The sequence below is a fragment of the Venturia canescens genome, chromosome 11, assembly GCF_019457755.1.
Source record: "Venturia canescens isolate UGA chromosome 11, ASM1945775v1, whole genome shotgun sequence".
In the NCBI taxonomy this organism is placed as follows: Eukaryota; Metazoa; Arthropoda; class Insecta; order Hymenoptera; family Ichneumonidae; genus Venturia; species Venturia canescens.
In genome coordinates, this window is record NC_057431.1 from 8,270,619 (window position 1) to 8,290,696 (window position 20,078).

Genomic DNA, 20,078 nt, shown 5'->3' on the forward strand with positions numbered 1-20,078 from the left:
TGCAGTTTTTCGTCCCAAAAATCCACACAAACTCACACCATTTCTCAGAAAATTTATGATTTTTTATAAGTCACATTCATACCAGAACATTCGAAAAGTGAAAAGAGTAATACGAAAATGAATTACAAACGAAATTAGATGAAAAGACTATTTTCGAATGACTAAAAATTACCGAGTTTTCCATTTTAATAATAATAACACGCAGACTCAAAAATAAGGTATTTTTTGGGATTCTTTTTTTGGGAAAAGGGCTCGATCAAATTATCTGAAATTTTGTGTAATAATTATTGAAGTAATAAAGTGTACGAGGCATTTTTTTTTTAATTTTTAGTACATTTCATTAAGCAGAGGAGCGCTCGCAAAATGGCGTCTCAAAAAAAAGACTCCTCGACGATTGACAGTGCAAGTGCCACAGCAAGCATCCGAAATAAAAAATGCAAAAAGATTATTAAATTATAATAATACAGCTATCGTAGCATATCGTAGGAAATTTGAACATTTTGATTAGAAAAAAAATGGCAGCCATTTAGAAAAAAATCGAATTTTACACAAAAATTTTGCAGTAAATCGTTAATAAAAAAAAAAAGCAAACAATTAGAAAAAAAAACTCTACGATGCGAAGATAGTGATAAATTTTCTGAAGAGAATCCTTTTTCAATGAAGTCGATTGGACAAAATTTCACAGAGTTTGCGTCCCAACACTTTTTTTTTCACTCCGCGATATTTCCCGTTCAAAAAATAATTATTACGCGCGTACTATTAATTACAATTAAATATTCGAATTAATGAATAATAATAAAATAAAATATATAAATCAAAGAAAAAAGAAAAATTTCCTCGCATCAATAAAAATTTTGGAAATTAAGCATCAGCTAAATTTGGCAACGAATCCACATTTTTTGATTTTCGTCAAATAAACTGTCGATGGAATCGCGAAAATCCTTGTCTCGTGTATTTATATATACACGAGACACGGATCCGCGAATCTCGACCAGGTTTGGTTGAGAGATCGTTCGAGACATTGGAAAGGTTCTGGTGAGTGCTGGATCGACCGGAAACGCAGCATTGTGAGAGAATGTTTTTTTTATTTTTCTACACTTGAGGAATCCTCGTCTGAGAGTCCGACGAAAATCTCGAGTACGAGCGAAGCTGGTATGGACCGCGAGGGACAAGACAGTGAGAGCTGAATTTTGTGCCCCTTTTCAGGGCTGCTTTCTCGCGTCTGCGATTCGTCAGTGGGACGAGAAGGAACGATAATGCTTCAGGACGTCTGTTTATACTTACGCTGAGAGTCTGGCACGTGGTTCGTTTCATTTGCTCGTGCGCGTGTGCGAGCTCAAATGTACGAGTAAATAAATTCATTTGAGGAGAAGAGACCGCGCAGGGATGCTGATCCCAATTTTTCGACTCGAGACTTTTCCTCGAGCTGCGAATGCCCCGGGAACGAAGACGCAGCCTTTTAACGCCACTTTGTTTTTTCCAGCTTTCTTCGGTCGTGGCACAACTCTTTCTCGCTGCGTTATCTCATCTCCGAGCATTTCACACTTGACACCTCTCATCGGACTGACTTTCGACGATAAAAATCGATCTTTTAAAAATGTTTATTTCAATCTTTTCAATCGATTATAAACGGTAGTGAAAAATTTCAATGAAATTAATATTTTCAATTATAACGATAAACAATTTCGTCGTTTCTAATTGAAAAAAAAAAAAAAAAAAAAAAAAAAAATCAGCGACGATAAACAGACTATTTGCGTTGGCTGATAATCCGAAGGTTTTGATTCCTCCTGAAATCGTCCTAAAAACAAATACTCCAATACACATTCGTACGATTAATCGATAAAATTTATTTCCATTAATTTCGAAGGTTTATAAATAATAAAAAAGTATTTATGTACATAAGACTCTGCGGCAAGAAGGGGGAGGATCGAAAAACAAAGTTTCGGCGACATTGTTTCTTTTGTTCTCATTCCTTTTTCGAATTGACCCTTTCGGATCATAAAAATATCCCCGAGGAGGGGTGAGCTAAAATTACACTCTGTGTCTTGGCTCGCTTAAGACGAGCTGTCACATCGTTTCACTGCGCGCGTCCGACGCAGAGGGAGCGCCGAAAACTGAGGATTTTTCGGATCTCTGACTCCTTTGTTTTTCAAGAAAAATCATTCGGTCACAATCTCTTCACATATTCAGCCCACGCCTCGCATCTCGTGGACGAATCTCTTGGTACTCTTGCACGATTATTGTAGCACACAAAGTTTTTTTCCTATTTATTTTAAAGGGACAGCCAAGAACCGGTATGATGGAGTTACATCGTCATAAATGTACGCGCAGAGGACGAACGCGTGTGTATTCGTGAGTGCACGAACCCGGAATAAGAAATGCGTGCACGGAAAGTGTATTTTTTTCGTTGTTTTTTTTGCGACGACCTCTGGAAGGCCCTTCCGGAACCCTCTTCATCTTGGCAGATGAGAGATCTCTCGAGATCTCTTTCCATGGATGTTCGGCACGCTTGGGCTCGAAGATTACAGATATTGCGGGGGACCCGGGGCCTCGGCGGACGCCTCAGATTTCGGGCGGGTCGAACGCGAGTGTCGATTTTGTTGAAGAACGTTCGAGTAATCCCCTCGGCGATTAAACTAATTCTGGGAAGAAAATATTGAAAGTTGTCCTCGTGCAAGATCATCGGACGCTCGAGGTCTGTGCGAAAGCTCAGGAAAATCGGTCGAGCCGTTCTCGAGTTAGAGGGCTTTGAATATCCGAAAAGTCGCGCATGCGCGCAAAAACGCAGGCTGGCGGGTACTCAGGATTTTCAAAATTCCCGAATGTTTTTTGATTGCAATATTCGGAAGGCGACGAGCCCCGAGGAATCGTTGTTCCGAGAAGATCGAGACCGGCCACCCCCTCCGTTAAGGGTGGGGGGGGGGGGGGGGGGGTGGCCTTCCTCTTAAGGTGGTAGTCCAGCGACTCTGGAGCGTCCTGGGGAAGTTTCATGGGCTCGCCGAGGCTGGATCGGTGGCCCTGAGTTCACCCTCGTTGTTGTTCCTCGGAGGGTTGCTGCCACCCTGAGGTTTGTCAGGGGTTTCTATCCTCAAACGAATCTCGTTGGGGGCTGAGCGATTTCCTTGATTTTGTGCAGGGGCCTCGAGGTCGGTGTCTTCTTGGGCATAAACGTAGACGTGTCTCGCGGCATAGCACAGGAAAACCATCTCGATTAGCATCAGCGCGTTGTACGTAACTGAAATTGAGAATGAAACTCGAGACTTTGCATTTAACGCGAAACTCACTCACGTGGCTTTTATATTTGGCTTGGAGTTTTTCAAGGGCCAGAAAGAGTCGGTAGTCTCGGTGAATACATCTCACTGTTCGTGCCTCCTCTTCGTCTTCCCCCTCCCCCCCCCCTCCCCCCTCATCCCCCCATCCCCGCCCTTCTTTCTCTCTTTTCGTTCCTCCTTTTTTAAGGGTTGTACAATGTCCGCCTTCAACCCGTTTGCCCACCGATTAACCCACCAGAGATCCCAAGCAGGACCACGAGCCCTGCACCAGAACGAAAGAAAGAAAGAAAAAGAGGGAGAGATGAAAGAGGGGAGAAAAAAGGTTTTTAAAATAAATAAAAAAAAAAAAAAAAATAAAAAAAAAAAGAGAGAGAGAGAGATCTCTCTGTCATCAAACGGGTTCGCCGAGTCCTTTGTTCCCTCTGGCTCCTCCGGCGGACCACTCCACAGGTAATTCCCTGCGCGAGCCTTGCAGAATTGGAAGGGGACGGAAAGTGAGATGAGAGATGATGATGATGGAACGAGGAAAAAGAAAGCAGAGTGTGGACCACTGAGGTCTCGCTGCTCTCTTCCAGACACACGCTCCTTCTCGAGTCTTTGCCAAATTTCATTAAGTCCGTGGGCACTTGTGTGTGTGTGTGTGTGTGTGAGCGTTGGAGTTTAATGGAATTGAAAAGATCGGAGGGAATGTGCTAGTCGTGAAACCTCGTAGAGCCAATTATTCTATTTGACAGACTTGCGATGAAGTTTCTTCACTTGTTCATCGAAATGTTTGTCTCAATTTTGTCAATTTTTTTTTTTTTAATTCAGTCATTCGATGAGAAATGGGAGGCTCGATGAAGATTTGCAGTGTTGGAAATGAACTTTTGATTGACAGCAAAATATCTGCGGTCGCTTTCGCGTCTTTGGACTTTCTTCAATGATGGTAGAAATAAACGTTTGGCTGAATTTTTCTTTTGGCCTGTTGAAAAAACTGCTGGGATGGAGCAATTGTTTATTTTAGCTTGAGAAAAATTGTTATTGAATGAAATGAATGAATTTTGTTGGCTCGGAGCCAGTTGGACCTTCACAATATTTAATTTCACTTTTTATTTTTGGCTGGTTCAATCATTCTTGATTCTCAGGATGAAATGAAACCGATCATTTATCAATGACAAGGGAATTTTTTTGCTGATGGACATTTTGGCGTTCGATGATTTTGTGGGAATTGAAAATGACTTCTGTCCCTAGGTACAAAGGCCCATTAAGGGGTGATGGAGGAAAAATTTTTAAAAATCGAATTTTCTCCTCGAGCTTGACTTCTTCAGGGTTTTTTAAATGAAATACTCACAGTTGCAGTAAATCTGGGGTGTGATTGGTGGATTGCAGGGAAAGAGTCCAGTTCCTGAGAGAGCTTTTATGATCAAGCCTTGAAGTTTGGTGAAGAACAAAACGAGTTGAAGAACGGTAGCTTTGTGGGTGATATTAATGCCTGAAAGAAAAAAAAAAACGAGGAAAAATGAGGTTCTGTTTTCCACAGGTTCGTCCAGAAAGGTTCCTGGCTCATGAAATTCTCTTATTCTTTGGATCGCTCGTCGAATGTGTTTTCCTCGCGGTCAGAAAACATGCGTGTGGTCTTGAGCGTGTAGCTGTTAATTTATTCGGAGTGAGCCCCAAGTCCGCTTGTGTAAATAAGATTTTTTAGCTCCTCGCTCGTACGAGCAATCTTTCTTTTTGGAGGCTCCATTGAAAAAAGGCTTGAGCAAAGGTGCCGGGGCTCGAAAAAGCGAAAATACGAGAGTGAGAAAAACATTTCTGGAATTGAGGACTTTCGGGGGTGACGAGAAGCAAGGAAACGCGTTATCAAAAGTCATTCTCGTCGAGCACGTTTTCTCGAGAAGAAAAAATTCATTTTCCCGGATTTTCACGATTTCCCAAGCGTCATTGTGTCTCGTTTATCACCTGGATTGACTTCGTGGAGACTCGCCGTCGTTATCGCGAGGCCGTACAGAGCGAAAAGGATGCTCGCTATGGATAGGGGCTGCAGAAAAATTCCGTATCTCGAAGGCAGCGCCGCGTCCTCTGCAGCGACAAAACCGAGTGCGCAGTAAAGGAGAGTCTGGAAATAAAAAAAGATCGAGTGAGTCCAAGAATTTTCTATTATTCTCCATCGACTTGTCAATCATTTGCAAGCAAAAACTTCCAATTTGCCGCGTCGAAAGGGGCGAGAATGAAATGGAGAAAAACCGAAGCTAAAAAACCAGCGAAAATAATGAAGAATCCGAAAAAAATATATATTCTCAGACTAAAAACAAAAATTGGAGGGCCGAGGAAGCGGCAGCGGCATGAATAATGATTACCTGAACGATGGGAAGCTGGAGAACTATCACTTGGAGCCACGACAAATTGGTCGGATTCATTTCCAGGTCCGGAAAGGGCAGACAAGGCCAGCAGCAGCATGGCCCAACGCGCAGCTTCAGGGACGCTGGTTTATTCATCTCTCGACGTCCGATTTCCAGCAACAATTGATAGAGTCGATAAAGCGCTGTCGTCAGATATATTTGTGTGACTGCTTCGGACAAAACTTGAGTCCTGACGATGAAAAATCAAGAAAAAACAATGATAAGACGAATCTCAAACCGCTGAACTTTAAAAAAGAGTGAAGCAAACTTAAGGTATATTACTGGATGGATAGCCCAGCCGATAAATTGTACCTGATCGGAATTTCCGTACTTCGTGATGCAATAAAAATCTGAAGAAATTCAGCAACATTTGGAAAGTTGTGAACTATAATTGTCAATAATAATATTGCCCAAAAGTTATTAATAAATTGTTTGAATAAATAATTTTATAACAATTTTACTGTAAACCCTTGTTTTGTTTTTTACTAATCGAATGTGCGCATTTTTCTGAATGCTCATGATTTTTTTCAGAATTTACGTCGATTTTTGAAATTCCCTCTTTCAAATTTTTCAAGAGGCTTTATTTGTACATTTTTGATCCAGTAACCTTGAGACTTTTCAAAACTGATGGTAAATATGTCTTCCAAAACATATTCAAAATTAAAATTTTTAAAAATTTTTTTCAACATTTTTTCGATAAATTTTTGAGAATCAATTGTTTAAACAATTTGTTATTAACTTTTGGGCAATATTATTATTGATAATTGTTGTTCATAGCTTTCCAAATGTTGTTGAATTTTTTCAGATTTTTAATGCATCACGAAGTACGGAAATTCCAATCAGATATAATTTTTGGTCGAGCTATCCATTCAGTTTTATACCTTATAACATGTGAAATAAAATGTTAAACATTTATAAAAAAAAAAAAAAAAAACAAAAACAAAAACAAAAACAAAAAATTTGAAAAAGCTGCGAATTAACGAAACAATTTAGTCGAAAATATTAAAAAAGACATTTTTTTGCTGTTCGGTGAGCATGGAAAAAGCGTGTTGTTTTTTTTTTCTATAATACAATCAGGACAAAACCTGAGTTCTGACGATAAAAAAAAATAAAAAAAAAACAAAAAGATAAAATAAGACGAATCTCTAAAGAATTTGGTCGAAAATTTCGATTATAAAAAGGAAAATCAAAATTTTTCTGCTGCCGAGTATGGAAAGAGCGAGTTCTTTTTCCCAATAAAACCACAAAAAGCGGAGCACGTTGAAGCAATGAAAAATAAAAAGGGGACTGCGAAGCCTGACGAAAAAAGGAGATAAATAAGAGAAGTAGAAAAGCATGTGGCGAGCATTAATTTCCAGCGTAGTTTCGCGTCCTTATCTCTCCCTCCTTTTTTCGAGTCTCCGCCGTCCCTTTTTGTGTTTCTTTATTTGAGAGCGAAAAAGCGCCGAGCTTCTCGTCCGTGTAGTTCCGAAATTCCAGGCCTGGGGACAACTGTCTCGAGCGGCCTGGTCCGTGTCTCTCGCTCGGCAGAACGAAAGCGAGCGAAAGAGAAAATGTTTTTTGAGACGGGGCCACCGAGTAACATGGACCAAATTTTGGCGTTAATGGACCAAGACATTTTTCTCTCTCTCTCTTCTTCCACTCTCCGGCGTATTTTTCGTTTATTTTTCTCTCAAAAAAGGTCATCTCACCCTATCGAGATTGCGATCAGGACGGTTGTTGCGTGTGGCCATATCGCGAAAAAAAAATGTTATCCATACTGAGCATTCGAGGGCAGAATATCCGTGGAGCGTAGCAAAGATTCTCTCCTTTTTATTTCAACGTTTTTTTCCAATCGATTAATCATAGTCAGTGAGGATGCTTAAAAGATTTTTGTCAACGCCCGAATTTGTCTTCACGAATGAGAAAAGGAAGAGCGACGAACAGGGAGGAGGGGGGGGGGGGGGGGGGGGGCAAGATCGACAGGTGCCAGATTTTAATCTCGATTCACGAGAGCGAAGCAATTAGAGAGTGGAAAAACTGTGACGAGTTTCACCGACGACTTTTCCCAGTAGATAACCATTTTTATTCCTATTTATCAGCCCTTCTTGCCCCTTTATTTAGGGGCTCTCGAAGCGTGCGTTTTGGAAGGTTTGTTAAGCATCGAGAGCAGACGGGAGAGAAGTCTTATCGAAATTTAACATGAACGAACACGACTTTGATCTCACGGGAGGGAGGAAGAAAAAAAAGAAAGGAAAAAGGACGACGAGGTCATTAGTGCCAGGCTTACGAACTCTCCTCGTTAAAAAAAATCCTTTCCTGTCTCTATCGAAGCCAATAACGCTAACCAATGGGCCAGATTAAGGTCTCTATTGACGTGGATGTTACAGCAATTTTCTAGGCCTGATCTTCCTCTCTCAAGAACGCCGTGAGTGAGCTCAAACCCTTAAAACCCCGGAGAATTTACGCTCCTCCTAACTCTGGATGTTTTTATTCAATAGTATCGAAGACTCAGGCACACGTTTTTCTTCGTTCATTACCAATGAATATCGAATGATTATCATGTCACGAATGCACCCCTTAAATTTGACTCGGAGACTCGGAAAATTAACAAATCGCATTATTCGATTATCGGGAGCGGATTGATGGTGGGAAAGAGTGAAAAAATCTTTGAAAAAAAGGCAATGAAACGAGGATGAATGGAAAATGAATCGCAGCTTTTCGGAGAAGTGCTTTGCTGCTTAAATTTGCAAAATTTTTACGAATCAACAAATAGCAGTGATCAAAGTATGAAAGTAGATGACAGTTGAGGAAAAATGAGAAAAAATTTTCAAGCAAAAGCACTGGAACTATGGAAAATAAAAAAAATAAAAAAAAAAAAAGTTATTTTCGGTTTTTATAAAAGTTTTTTTTTTTTGTTTCGCTACGAAAATCAAAAAGATCTTGTTTCTTCGCATTTTCATTCGTACCTCGGTACTGCAAGGGCCACGAGACTGCACAAGCTCGCGATGGGATAAACGAAGAGAATAAAAGTTATGTGTTTCTTCACCGATTTCGTTTCTTTCATCACCATTATTTTGTACGTTCCACTCACAGCGAGGAACAAGGTCAGTGCCATGAAAATAGCTCCCAGACTGACGAATATTGTGGCGAACTGACCCAAACCTGGAAAATAAATTGACGGATTAGTGGGTGTGAAAAACGAAGATCGTTGAGGAATTTTTAAAATGAATTAGGGCCTCAAATACACTTGTGATGGGCGAAAAAATCGAGAGATTTTTTATTACATATTATTCAAGTACGATGTCTGAATATTCTCACGGAATTTCATAAAGATCGGAACATTAGATTCGTAGCTGTGGATTTTTCAAGCGACCGCCCGGTGCGCTCGGTCGACCAATACTCGAATCTTTGAACGCGATTACTAAAAAACTATTAATCCGATCCACACCAAATTTGTACCACTTATTTATTATAATAATAGCCAGGGTTTGGACGAAGAATTTTGTATTTTGTTGGAATAAAAAATTGTAGCAGAAAATCCGAAAATTCAGCACCTCAAAAAACGAATTTTTTGTTAAAACTGTCGCCACTTTTTTTAAATCAACATTTTTACGAATCCTTCGTTCAGGCCCGAGCTATCTTATTATAACAAATAAGTGATATAAACTTGATACGGATCAGATTAATAATATTTTCGTTATCATGTCCGACACGACTGATGCTCAAAAAAAGGTGCTACAGGAATACAGCTGGGGTTGCGCCACTTTGAGAAACTTTTTGATGAAAAAAATTGTACAAGCACACGAACATATGTGCTAACGAATGTCGTTCACAGTTTTCCAATAAACATTTATTTTCTTGTCGAAAAAAAATCAAGAAAATCACGTTTTTTCGCCCGCTGCAAGTTTATGTGAGGCCTTAAAAAATATAAAATCCTTATGAACTCGTCAGTAAACTTAAAATGGGAATTCGTTTATGAAAATTGTCGAAACGAACAGCGAGCAAAAATTATTCCCTCGATCGAGTCACACCCCATTTCCTAAAATTCACGCAGTGCAATATTACGAGGCAGCAGGTGAATCGATTCAGCAGAACGTGAGCCTCTCGATTTGCAATTCTTATCAGCGACGAGTTGGCTAGAATCGCTCTCTTTATTGCACTTTGAGTTATTTATTAATCGTGGATTGATAGCACTGAGAAAAATGTCTCAGTGATCAAACTGATTTGATCTGCTCTCAAAATATCTGCTGAATTGATCGTTCGTAGCATAAATACAAATAGAGAATGTTTCATATTTTCAGATTAAAAAAAAAATATGAAATCCATTGCTGCGACTTTATGCAACGATCGTGCTGTACATTCGAAGCAAAAAACAGCAACGATTTTCCCTGTGATTATTTGCGTAACTTAAAATACGAGAAAATCCTCGGCAGTGTCCAGAAAGGCTTGATGGTAGGAGCGAGCAAAACTTTCACTTGGAGCGTAACGAGCCTGGCCGCGGGTCTTTCGAGCGTGTGTTTGATTTTTAAGAGAGTTGCTAAAATGTGATTCAGCCACGAGGCGAAAATGGAAGCATGCGCGAATAAAAATTCGCTCGCGAGAATATCGAATTTATGGCGAATAAATAAAATAAAATTGTCGAGTGACCAGGGAGTCCGAAATTTCTTCGTTTTGCAAAAGTTTTCCCCTCGATTATTCGTATGCGTTTTAATTCAGCGGCAAGCAAAACATTATGGTGAAAGAAAAAAAGGGACTCGAGTAAAGTTTCTTGCAGTCAAGTCGCCAAAGATCGAGGAACCGTTTTGGAGTATCTCCAAGCCCGAAATGATACCTGGAAATATGACAGTAGAAATAAAGGTCGTTCTCTAAGTGGCCCTGGCTGTATGAAATAATAGGTTTAATTTTTTTGGCTTCAACCGCGTGAAAGGTTCCTAGTACCTTTATTAAGAGAGAGAGAGAATAGAAGGGAAAAGGAGACAAAAAATGTCTTGTAACCGTCATTAAATCGTCGTCAGTTCTCTGGGAGGCGATTTCCCGTTGTTACTACCCGATTTGTCCCAAAATAGCCGGAAACGGACCGCAAGAAGATGGGAGGACGATCACGCACGTGGGAATTTCAAAATTTATTATTTGATTATTATTCACTGTCGTTGATGACCGAATTTTCGACGTCGTCAAAGCTCAACGTTTAAAAAAGTGCAGCCGCCATTTTTATAGTAGTTTCGATCCTTTACGACGATTTTTCATATTTTTAAACTCACTTTTGAAGTACTCGATTGCTGACGGGACGAAAACGTCATTGCAGGTGAGATTGCCGAGGTATTCGGCGTTTTTGGTCGACACGAAAAGCTCCTGTGTGTTTGTGCCCATTTTCAAAATCCCAGTATCAAAGTCCCCGAATATTTTTATCAAACGTAATTTTTCAGTTGGCAAAAAAACGATTGTATTTAAGCACGATAATGAGCACACTTTCGTCGTGGACGTGATACTATCGTAAGACTATGAAGAAAGAGTTCAGCGGAGCGAGCACGGACTGAGTGAGAGTGGATTTTCCCCACTTTTTCATTCTTTTTCTTCTGCTCACCTCCACGAGGCTCGTGTATCAAACTAACGTAATATCAATTCTAGTTTTCGATTAGCAGATCCTCATGATCGTGCGTTAAGCCTGCTAAGCGAAAAAAAACCGTCAGTTATATTCATTCAAAAATATTTCGTAAGGTCAACAGCTTTTGGCTGATTCATAAGTCGTAGAATTCGAAGGAATTTGCATACTTAGTGGAAACACGTGGAGGAGGATTTTGTGGGCAACATAAAATTCAAATCAAAAGTATTTCGAGCCTTGAGAAAGGGTCCGATTCGAATAAGTGACATGGTTCAACAATTTTTTTTATTTGGCATCCTACATTACCGACGGCCGACAAGTGAATCGGCTGACAATAGAATTATCGACGGATGATAAGCCTTCTATTCGAGCTGAATTTTGATTTTGTTGATGAACGTTTTGGTCCGATTTTTTGGACAGCAACGATTTCTGTAGAGTCACCCCCCCCCCCCATCGGTAAATTAGTTATCTTCTCTACCGACGGTCACCGCACAAATGTTTTCATGACCATCGGTCGGTAAAATGAATATAAAATTACTATTTTACCGACAGTCGGTCCTCCTGTCGTTGCACTCTTTGATGAATGGTTGGGTTTTTTTTTAATGACGATTCAATCGTGTTATAAATCATGTGGAAAAGTATCTATGTTGGATATTTTTTTAATTCTTTCGCTATATTGAAATTCTAAGAAAAGAGAAAACTTAAAATTAATCAAATTAATCCCCATCGATATTAATATTAATTGAAATTGATAAAAATTATTATAAAAAAAATTATAATATTATAATTATTAAAAAAAAGTGAAAATAATAATATTTCTGACAAAATATTCGTCTCATTTTTTATCTCGCCCACTAATCGAATACGAGTAATTACTGTAATTCGAATACTTACGATAATTTTGCTTCGTTTTTTCAAAATTTTTCTTTGTTAGTCCCGAATTTTGTGTCAAAGTGTAGCTTTCACTACAAAACTTCGAATCGCATCGATCAAACGAAATCACCCGAATGAGATCTGCGTGCTTTTCGAAAAAAATCGATTTTCAAAAGTTCTTTATGGAAGTTTTCAGAAAAAAACTCGAACTCTTCTACTGTTATAACTTTCCCACAGCCAGCCCATTTAGTTAAAATCGATTGTCACGAAAAGTATAACCAATCTGCGTAATCGTCAACTATATTTATAATTTTGTCCACAAAATGAAAGATTAATGAAAAGTTTCTCCGCAACTTTTTCAATTAAATTCCAATCGATCGTTTCAGTCTGCACGACTCTACAAAATAAGGGAAATCACGAATAAATCTTTTCCTTTCGCGAAGGTCACTGCCATGTTGACCTTATTCCTTCAAAGATGCTGCGGAGTATCTTTCCTATACGGAAAGCCTCGGAGTACGCGGACTTTCAATTTCTCTGAACTTTACTACTATGTAGCGAGAAAAAACGTCGAACTCGGTGACGATCGGATTTACGATAGTAGATACGAAAGTGACTCTTCTTTTTTACACGTTACCATAATTACACATTTTAATGAGGCATGTGAAGAATTTCAATGTTGAAAATTCAAAGTTCATTTACCAAATTGGAAACCAAAAGGTTTAATGTACTTTTTGGAAATATGAAATTTTTCTCATTCAAAATCTTACTCAGCACAGTAGTGCATTTTTAAAAAATATTTTCTGAAAGTTTTTGAAAATTTATAGAACTTGCCAAAGCCGGACGGAAAATTTGACCAAATTTCGTGTCGTTGCAATCTGAAAACCCTCAAAAATGATAACGAAACCAATGAATGGATAAAAAGTTGAAAAAGATGTATGATCCGAGTTGACGCTTATAGAGTTTTAAATCGAGAAAAAAATTCCGGAATTCGATTGATAATTTTTGAGGGAGCCGAAAAAATGTTTTTCATACTGAAAAACTTTTTTTTCCCTTTTAAAATAAAAATGCAAATCGTTCCTAATCGATATTTAGTTTCTTTCACTCGCAAATAACTCTCAGCAATGAATAAATCAATAAAATACATTTTATGGGACGAAACACGATGATCAGGTAATTTTTTATGGGCAAATCCCCTCTCGATTGGAACAGGCAGAACGTGAGGTCGCGAATGTCACGAGCAAATTTCTAGCAGTCGATGAACGAATGAATCTCGTAGCCAGAAGGGCGTGAGGGAATGAAACTTTAAGGGGCGGGGGAGGGGGGAATATTTTCGCGTGTTAGAAGCGAATAGACCGTTGTCGGGAGTCGCAGGCTTTAAGGCAAAGGTAAAACCCGCGCGTGCTGGTAGGATCGCGTATAAAAATCCGTGGTGGAAGCTACATAAGGCTGGCGCGTATGAGGCACAGAAGGAGGAATCATCGAGACCCGGCAAAGTAGAGAGAGAGTTTGAAAGTAGGCCTTAAGTCGTTCAGTCAGTTGTCGACTGCGTCTCCGGACGATTGGACAGCGACAATGGTGAGTTTCAATAAAACTTCATTACGACGATAGACGGATTATTGAGTTGAAAGAAGAAAATATTTTTTTATTGTTTAGCTGATGAACGGTCGATTTATTTATAAAACTGGGCAAAAAAATCGGTCGAGTTTTATTAAAAGTTGTAAAAACTTTTAGTCGCTTCGGATAGCTCGAGTGGCTCATATTTTTTTCGTGAAAAAAGTGAGCAAAAAATTGAAAGTTTATTTTTCATCGAGATTTAACCGCGTAAAGCTTTTTCTAGAATTTTTTAATGACTGACTTTAAGGCCTCATGCACACTGGGCGAAAAAAACGTGATTTTCTTGATTTTTTTTCGACAAGAAAATAAATGTTTATTGAAAAACTGTGAACGACATTCGTTAGCACATATGTTCGTGTGCTTGTACAATTTTTTTTATCAAAAAGTTTCTCAAAGTGGCGCAACCCCAGCTGTATTCCTGTAGCACCTTTTTTGAGCATCAGTCGTGTCGGACATGATAACTAAAAAACTGTTAATCTGATCCGCACCAAGTTTGTACCACTTATTTGTTATAATAATAGCTCGGGACTGGACGAAGAACTCGTAAAAATGTTGATTTAAAAAATGGCGACAGTTTTGAAAAAAATTCGTTTTTTGAGGTGCTGAATTTTTGGTTTTTTTGTTACAATTTTTTTTCCAGCAAAATACGAAATCCTTCGTCCAGGCCCTGGCTATTATTATAATAATTAAGTGGTATAAATTTGGTGTGATTTTTCCACCCATCACAAGTGTATATAGGGCCTTAAAAGATACTACAGCACGCCGTGAAAAAATGATTAGTTGGTTGGCTCATTGAAGTAAACGATAAAATGAAAGTTTTTTAAATTAATTTTTCAATAAACATAATGCAGCATCGAAAACTTTGTCGCAGATCGAAATTTTCTAATCCAATAAATGGTCCCGATCGATTCTTAAATCCACAAGAAAAATGAAAGTTCACTTTCATTCCTAATTTGACATAATCACGGATGCGTTCTCCCGTGTCAGATAATCCACCATCACGCTTCAATCTCTTTCGTCTTGTGGAGCACGTGGCAGAACACCGGAAAATTAATCCAACTCAGTAATCGACGAACCGTAATTTTGTTATTTTAAAGGCAACTCAGAAGTGTGCTGAGATTTTTTACAAAGAATTAAAAAATTCAATAACGAAAGACGATTTTTTTGAATATATTTTTTTTCTGGTAATCGAAAAATTGAAATACAAAATTGGGGGATTTGAAAAAAAGATAAATTCAGAAAGTCCTGACAAATTTGGATTCAAAATTTTTTCCCTTTTTACGTCACAAAAATTTGACAACATTTGTACCTTTTTATATTTTAGAATAATTTTGTATCTCACCGGAAGAATGAGAACATTGCGTGTTGAAATTACATACGCCTGCGAGTGTAACGAACCGCGGTAGATTCGTATTATTGCATTTACGTATACGCATCACGTATGTTATTATCGTGTCGACCGGTCGTACGTGGCAGTTGGAACATATTACACGCATGGTCGTCGTCGAACTGGACTTTCTCAATCGCTGGCATACCGAGTCAAGGATTTCGATCGGTGATCATAAATACGCGAGATTTGAAATTTACAGGAATCATTCGTCAACCATATTTCAATATTTCCAAAAGGCGAGCTTCGTATTTAAAGAAATTTTCAAATTTCGACAAAAACGAAAATCATTAATTTTCAAATGGTTTGTAATTATTGATCTAATTATTCGAAGCACTCTGCAATCAGTCAATCATTTAAAATAAAATATTAAAAATAATTTTAAAAATGATTTGTGATTTGATCATAAATATTATTAAATAAAATAACATTTCAGGAATTCAGGTCAATTCACTGTCTTTTTTCTTCGAAAATCCCCTCACGTGAGTCTTCGAATAAATTGGAAAGAGAAAAAGGGATAACGGATAATGACGTTCGAGAGATGATTGTAGGTCAAGGCAGGTTCATTCGCGCGGGAGAGAGAGGGGCCTCGTTTTGGAGAGGAAGGAAAGTGAAAAAAGAGTGAAAAAAACGAATGACTTGTCTAGGAATCTGACGACAACGCGTGGGGAAAAAAATTCGTGAAAAAGTCATATTTCGAAAGATTTAATCTCCAAAAATGTCCAAATTATTAGTTGTTCATGAAAAACTTGCAAATGCAAAAAATAAGTGATCACAGAGTCGGGACTAGGAAAAATCTCACGTGAAAGTATCTTTCGTGACGGCCTGCCTCGGTTTTTCATCCGATACGTTTTTTTACACTTATAATTAACACGGAAGAGTTGAAAAACTTCTTAATTGTAAGGCGACCCGGGAAAGTGAAAAAAGAAAAGTTCCTTGGCGAGATTTAATCTCAGTGGAAATGCTGATGGAGTGAGAATTTTTCGACATCTCAAGCCAGAGGTGTTCCAACGACCTCGGTGTACACGAACGAGCATAATACATGTTGTGAAAGGAAGAAAATTTTTTTCTCAAAATTGCCCTCTGCCCCGTCCCTGGAGCCGGGCTGCTGTCGCTCTCCAGCGAACTTCGTACCGGCTTGGGCATCGTGATAGCACGTAATAGATTTCTCGTTTTGTAATGTGTTTTTAGATCGCATTAATCTGGCTGTTGGCAGTGCTGAGTGTGGCGAATGGATTGGAAGAGTTGCCAACGCGAGGGGAGATCGAGAGCTCGATAAATCGGACGATCGATGAGGTCGAGAGGCTGGTCAGGAGCGATCCGAGTCTGCCAAGACTGTCGAGGAAGCAAATAGTTGATATACTCTTCAAAATAACAGCAACGGACATGAAAAGTTACGAGGAGAGTGTTGAGAAAACGAGGGAAGATTACGAGCGGGCGCTCATGATTGTTTTGCCGTTCAGTTCCAATGAGACGAAAGCAGAGAGTCTGAAGGAGCTGTACACGAAGGCACCTTTGGTTAAGATCGTCAAGGATTCTCCAGGAAGCTTGGATCAAAAGTCAAACGACCAGGAGAAGCGAAGGGGCGAGGAGACGAAGAGAGAGCGAGAGTCGAATGAGGTGAATCGTCACGACAACCACCGGGACACCTACACGGAAGTCAAGGCGGAATCACCGACTCAAGAAAGCCTGAGAATTCTCCTGGACCAGAAAGCCAGCAAGGAATCAGCTCCCCAGAAGTTCAGTTTCAACCTCGATGAGCTCGGAGCCACCAGGAAGAAGGAAGCCTCCTCCGGAGGCTTCTTCAAGAACTTCTTGACCAGGAAGAGTTCACCCAAAAGTAAATCCGACCTGGAGATCGTTTACAGCACGAGCGTGACGCAAAGACCAACGACGCGGTTGACGCCGGCTTCCAAGCCCAGGGACCAAGGCTTCCGCCCAACCATGCCGCCAACCAGGTCTACCGAGAACCTTTTGACACAAGATCAGTGGCGTTACAACGCACCACCGTCCCCGACGACCAGCAGACCTCGCAGACCTTCCGTCGGTTCAAGGGATCCCATCGAAACGACTTCGGTTCCATTCCTACCAACGATGATGCCGGGTACCATGGAAAAGGACGAGGACCGACCTTCAAGGACACCTCAAGGTCCCGGAGGCTCATCATGGAATATGAAAACTATGGGGATCGTTGAAGCCACCGAAGAACCGGTTCCCGTCTACGTGACCCCGATGACCCCTGGGACTTCGACGAAGCCCGAAGGACCAAGCACTGGAGCTCGAGATCCAGGTCCAACGACCAAGATCCCCATGCACATGAGGGAAGAAGTTCAAGACCTTTTAGCCTCCATTGGGCTGCAGCCTGGGAGCAAGGAAAATGACGGTAGCTCTGGCGAAAGCCAGAGCAACGTAATTCACCACGAGAAAATATTTGGCAGCAATTTTCAAATGCCCGAATCAAGTAATTTGATTCCTGGGCCAACCGCAGGTTTGACAGCTGCTGGTATCGAGTCACCCTCCATCAGCAGCCAAAACACTTTCGAGAAGACTCCTCAGGACGTAAAAAAGGGCGTGGAGAACCTTTCGCCGGATGTGCAGCTGCTGTTCCAACGGTTCGGCCTCCAGCACTCGGCCCGAGAGCCAGTGCTCGAGGTCACCACCCAGAAACCTCGAGTCTCGACGAAAGCCACCTTCTGGAACAACTTCAAGCCTCTACCCACTTCCCAGGTCAAGGACGAAGGGATGAGAGAGTTTTTGGCCAAGTTTGGATTGGGGATTGAGGACCGGAAGGAAAAGTCAATGACGATGAGGAGCCACAGCGCTGACCGGAAGCCATCTTTGATCGAAGCTGTTCCAGCCAACATGAAGGGAATCCTCCAGAACATCGGCCTCATAACGAGGTCTCAGAAGACCAGGGAAACCCCGAGGATCCAAACAACCGAAAGTCCTCAACTCCACGTCTTCAAACCCCACGAGACCTCGATCGAGAACGAAAAGCAACGAGCTAAGATCAACCAACTTCTCGACACTGTCAAACTCGTCCAGGAAGGCAAAGCCGATGTGGCTGCAGTCCAGAGTGTCGCCAAAGAACTTTTGGAAAGTACGAAGACCCTCAAAAATGGCCCGGACCCTCTGAGCCTCGAGGAAATCCTCACGATGTACAACAACGACCTGAAAAACGAGATCAAACGTCAACAGGATCGAAAGGACCTTGAGGACGTGGCAGTCACCGGTATGAGAAGGTTCATGATTTTTGCCTTGGGCGCCTCCGAATCGTGGATTCAAAGAATCATTAACGGACTAACCAAACTTAAAAATGTGCTAACCAATGTTACTCATCGATTGAGGCTTTCTCGTCATGTTGGCCCAGCTTCCTGAAGACTCGTCGTGCCCTCCGGGACACCCAATCACAGTCTCCCTCCCAATGACGTCCAACGTTCCTCGTGCTTTAACGGAACATCCAAGCGTGCTAACAAAACTAACTCATTCTTTCCCGATCATCGTTTTGTCCTCCAAAAGGTCCCATTCGTTGGAATTGACCTCATCGACCAACTGAGCCTGTCCAATAATTTCTCGCGAGGTTTCGATCCTCACTAAAGTTCCAATGTCAATCCCAGAACTCCTAAAACTTTGCACTCCTTCCAAAAAGGCCTGGGAATAAAAAGGACCATTCGGAAGGCTGACCACTGAAGCCCAATGTCTTCCCAAAGTCCTGGAATGTTCCAGCACCATGAAAAGCCCTTAATCTCTCGAACAGAGTTTTTCAATCATTCTCCCCCTTCCCAGAGTTGACTCCAGTCAACTCATTGTGGCATAGCAACTTGCCATTGTTACCTAACTACGCTCATTCAAAAGTGGCTTATCACAAGACGTTCTCCAATTACGCAATAACGAAAACTTTCACCCTCCACCCTCGGCCGCCCTACGGAATCGAATGAAAATAAATGCTCGCGTGCTTGAGCGTCGCGTGCACTCTCGTTGCATGACAAGTGTTTAGGTCTTAATGACTCCGGGTGAGCGTGGCCAGGTGTGCAGGAATGCAACAGTGTTTAACGATGCTTCTCACTCACTCTGCCTGACAACTAACGAGATTTACTGGGATTTCGTTGCTTCGGGATTCTAGAAAACCGATGGAAACCAGGCTTTTTTGGAACATCGTGAATGTTGGTTTTGGAAATATGGTTTTTTATTCAAACTTTCGTGATTCTGTTGATTAATTTTTTTTGAAAATGTTCATTTTAAGTTTGGCCTCATTCAAAATGAAACTGTTTGAAAATTGACAGAAATTTCGAATTCCACGTCAACCACCAGACCGGAAATAGGGACCTCGACGGCTGAGGCACCCCCCAGCCTTTCCGACTCTTCCGCCGCGTCCTCGGACTCCGCCTCAACCTCCAACAACTCGACCAACGACTCCAAGGATTCGGGCAGTCTCGTCGAGGCCCCAACGACCGAATCATCGAATTTGGATTCTTTGGCTGACTCCTTCGGTGGCACCACTTCAGCTCCTGATCCCGTTCTGCCAACCCCGAGGAAAACTGGACTCTATTTTCTCGTCGATTGGAACACCTTCCTCGAGGTCGGCGAGGAGGATATGGGCAAAGTTAATTTAAGGTTTCAGCCCAAGGCTGGAGACAGGACGAGATTCATCCCTGTTACCGTACCTTAAAAACTAAAGATGCCTTTAAACGCACTTTTAGATCTCAAGGGATTGGAAGATATTCGAAAATCGAGAGAAAAAAATTGTTCGTCGAACGATCGAATTTTTATAACGAATTTGGTGATGTTTCCAAAAAATTTTCAAATTTATCCACGATTTTTCCCCATTTTGGGAACGCTCGTCAAACATTTTGACAAGTTCTCCGAAAATTGGAAATTTTTTCCCAAAATCTCGATATCGTTACACTCCATTTTTCTCTCGATGTCTTTTCATAATTTTATTTCAGGAATTAAAAAAAAATTATGAA

The 20,078-nt window shown here is 40.7% G+C and overlaps 2 protein-coding genes across 2 annotated transcripts; one reads left to right on the top strand and one right to left on the bottom strand.

Annotated features, from left to right (window-relative positions):
- Positions 1 to 1,735: 1,735 nt before the first annotated feature.
- On the bottom strand, positions 1,736 to 11,116 carry LOC122417943 (organic solute transporter alpha-like protein 3). Its single transcript, XM_043431885.1, has 6 exons — positions 10,897 to 11,116; positions 8,602 to 8,797; positions 5,612 to 5,843; positions 5,214 to 5,370; positions 4,603 to 4,743; positions 1,736 to 3,235 (listed from the first exon to the last, which is right to left on the bottom strand). The coding sequence occupies exons 1-6, from the start codon at positions 11,003 to 11,005 to the stop codon at positions 2,988 to 2,990; spliced, it is 1,083 nt and encodes a 360-aa protein (XP_043287820.1). The 5' UTR covers positions 11,006 to 11,116; the 3' UTR covers positions 1,736 to 2,987.
- A 2,454-nt stretch (positions 11,117 to 13,570) lies between these two features.
- LOC122418213 (uncharacterized) lies at positions 13,571 to 19,800 on the top strand. Its single transcript, XM_043432318.1, has 3 exons — positions 13,571 to 13,685; positions 16,303 to 18,343; positions 19,395 to 19,800. The coding sequence occupies exons 1-3, from the start codon at positions 13,683 to 13,685 to the stop codon at positions 19,778 to 19,780; spliced, it is 2,430 nt and encodes an 809-aa protein (XP_043288253.1). The 5' UTR covers positions 13,571 to 13,682; the 3' UTR covers positions 19,781 to 19,800.
- The last annotated feature ends 278 nt before the right edge of the window (positions 19,801 to 20,078 follow it).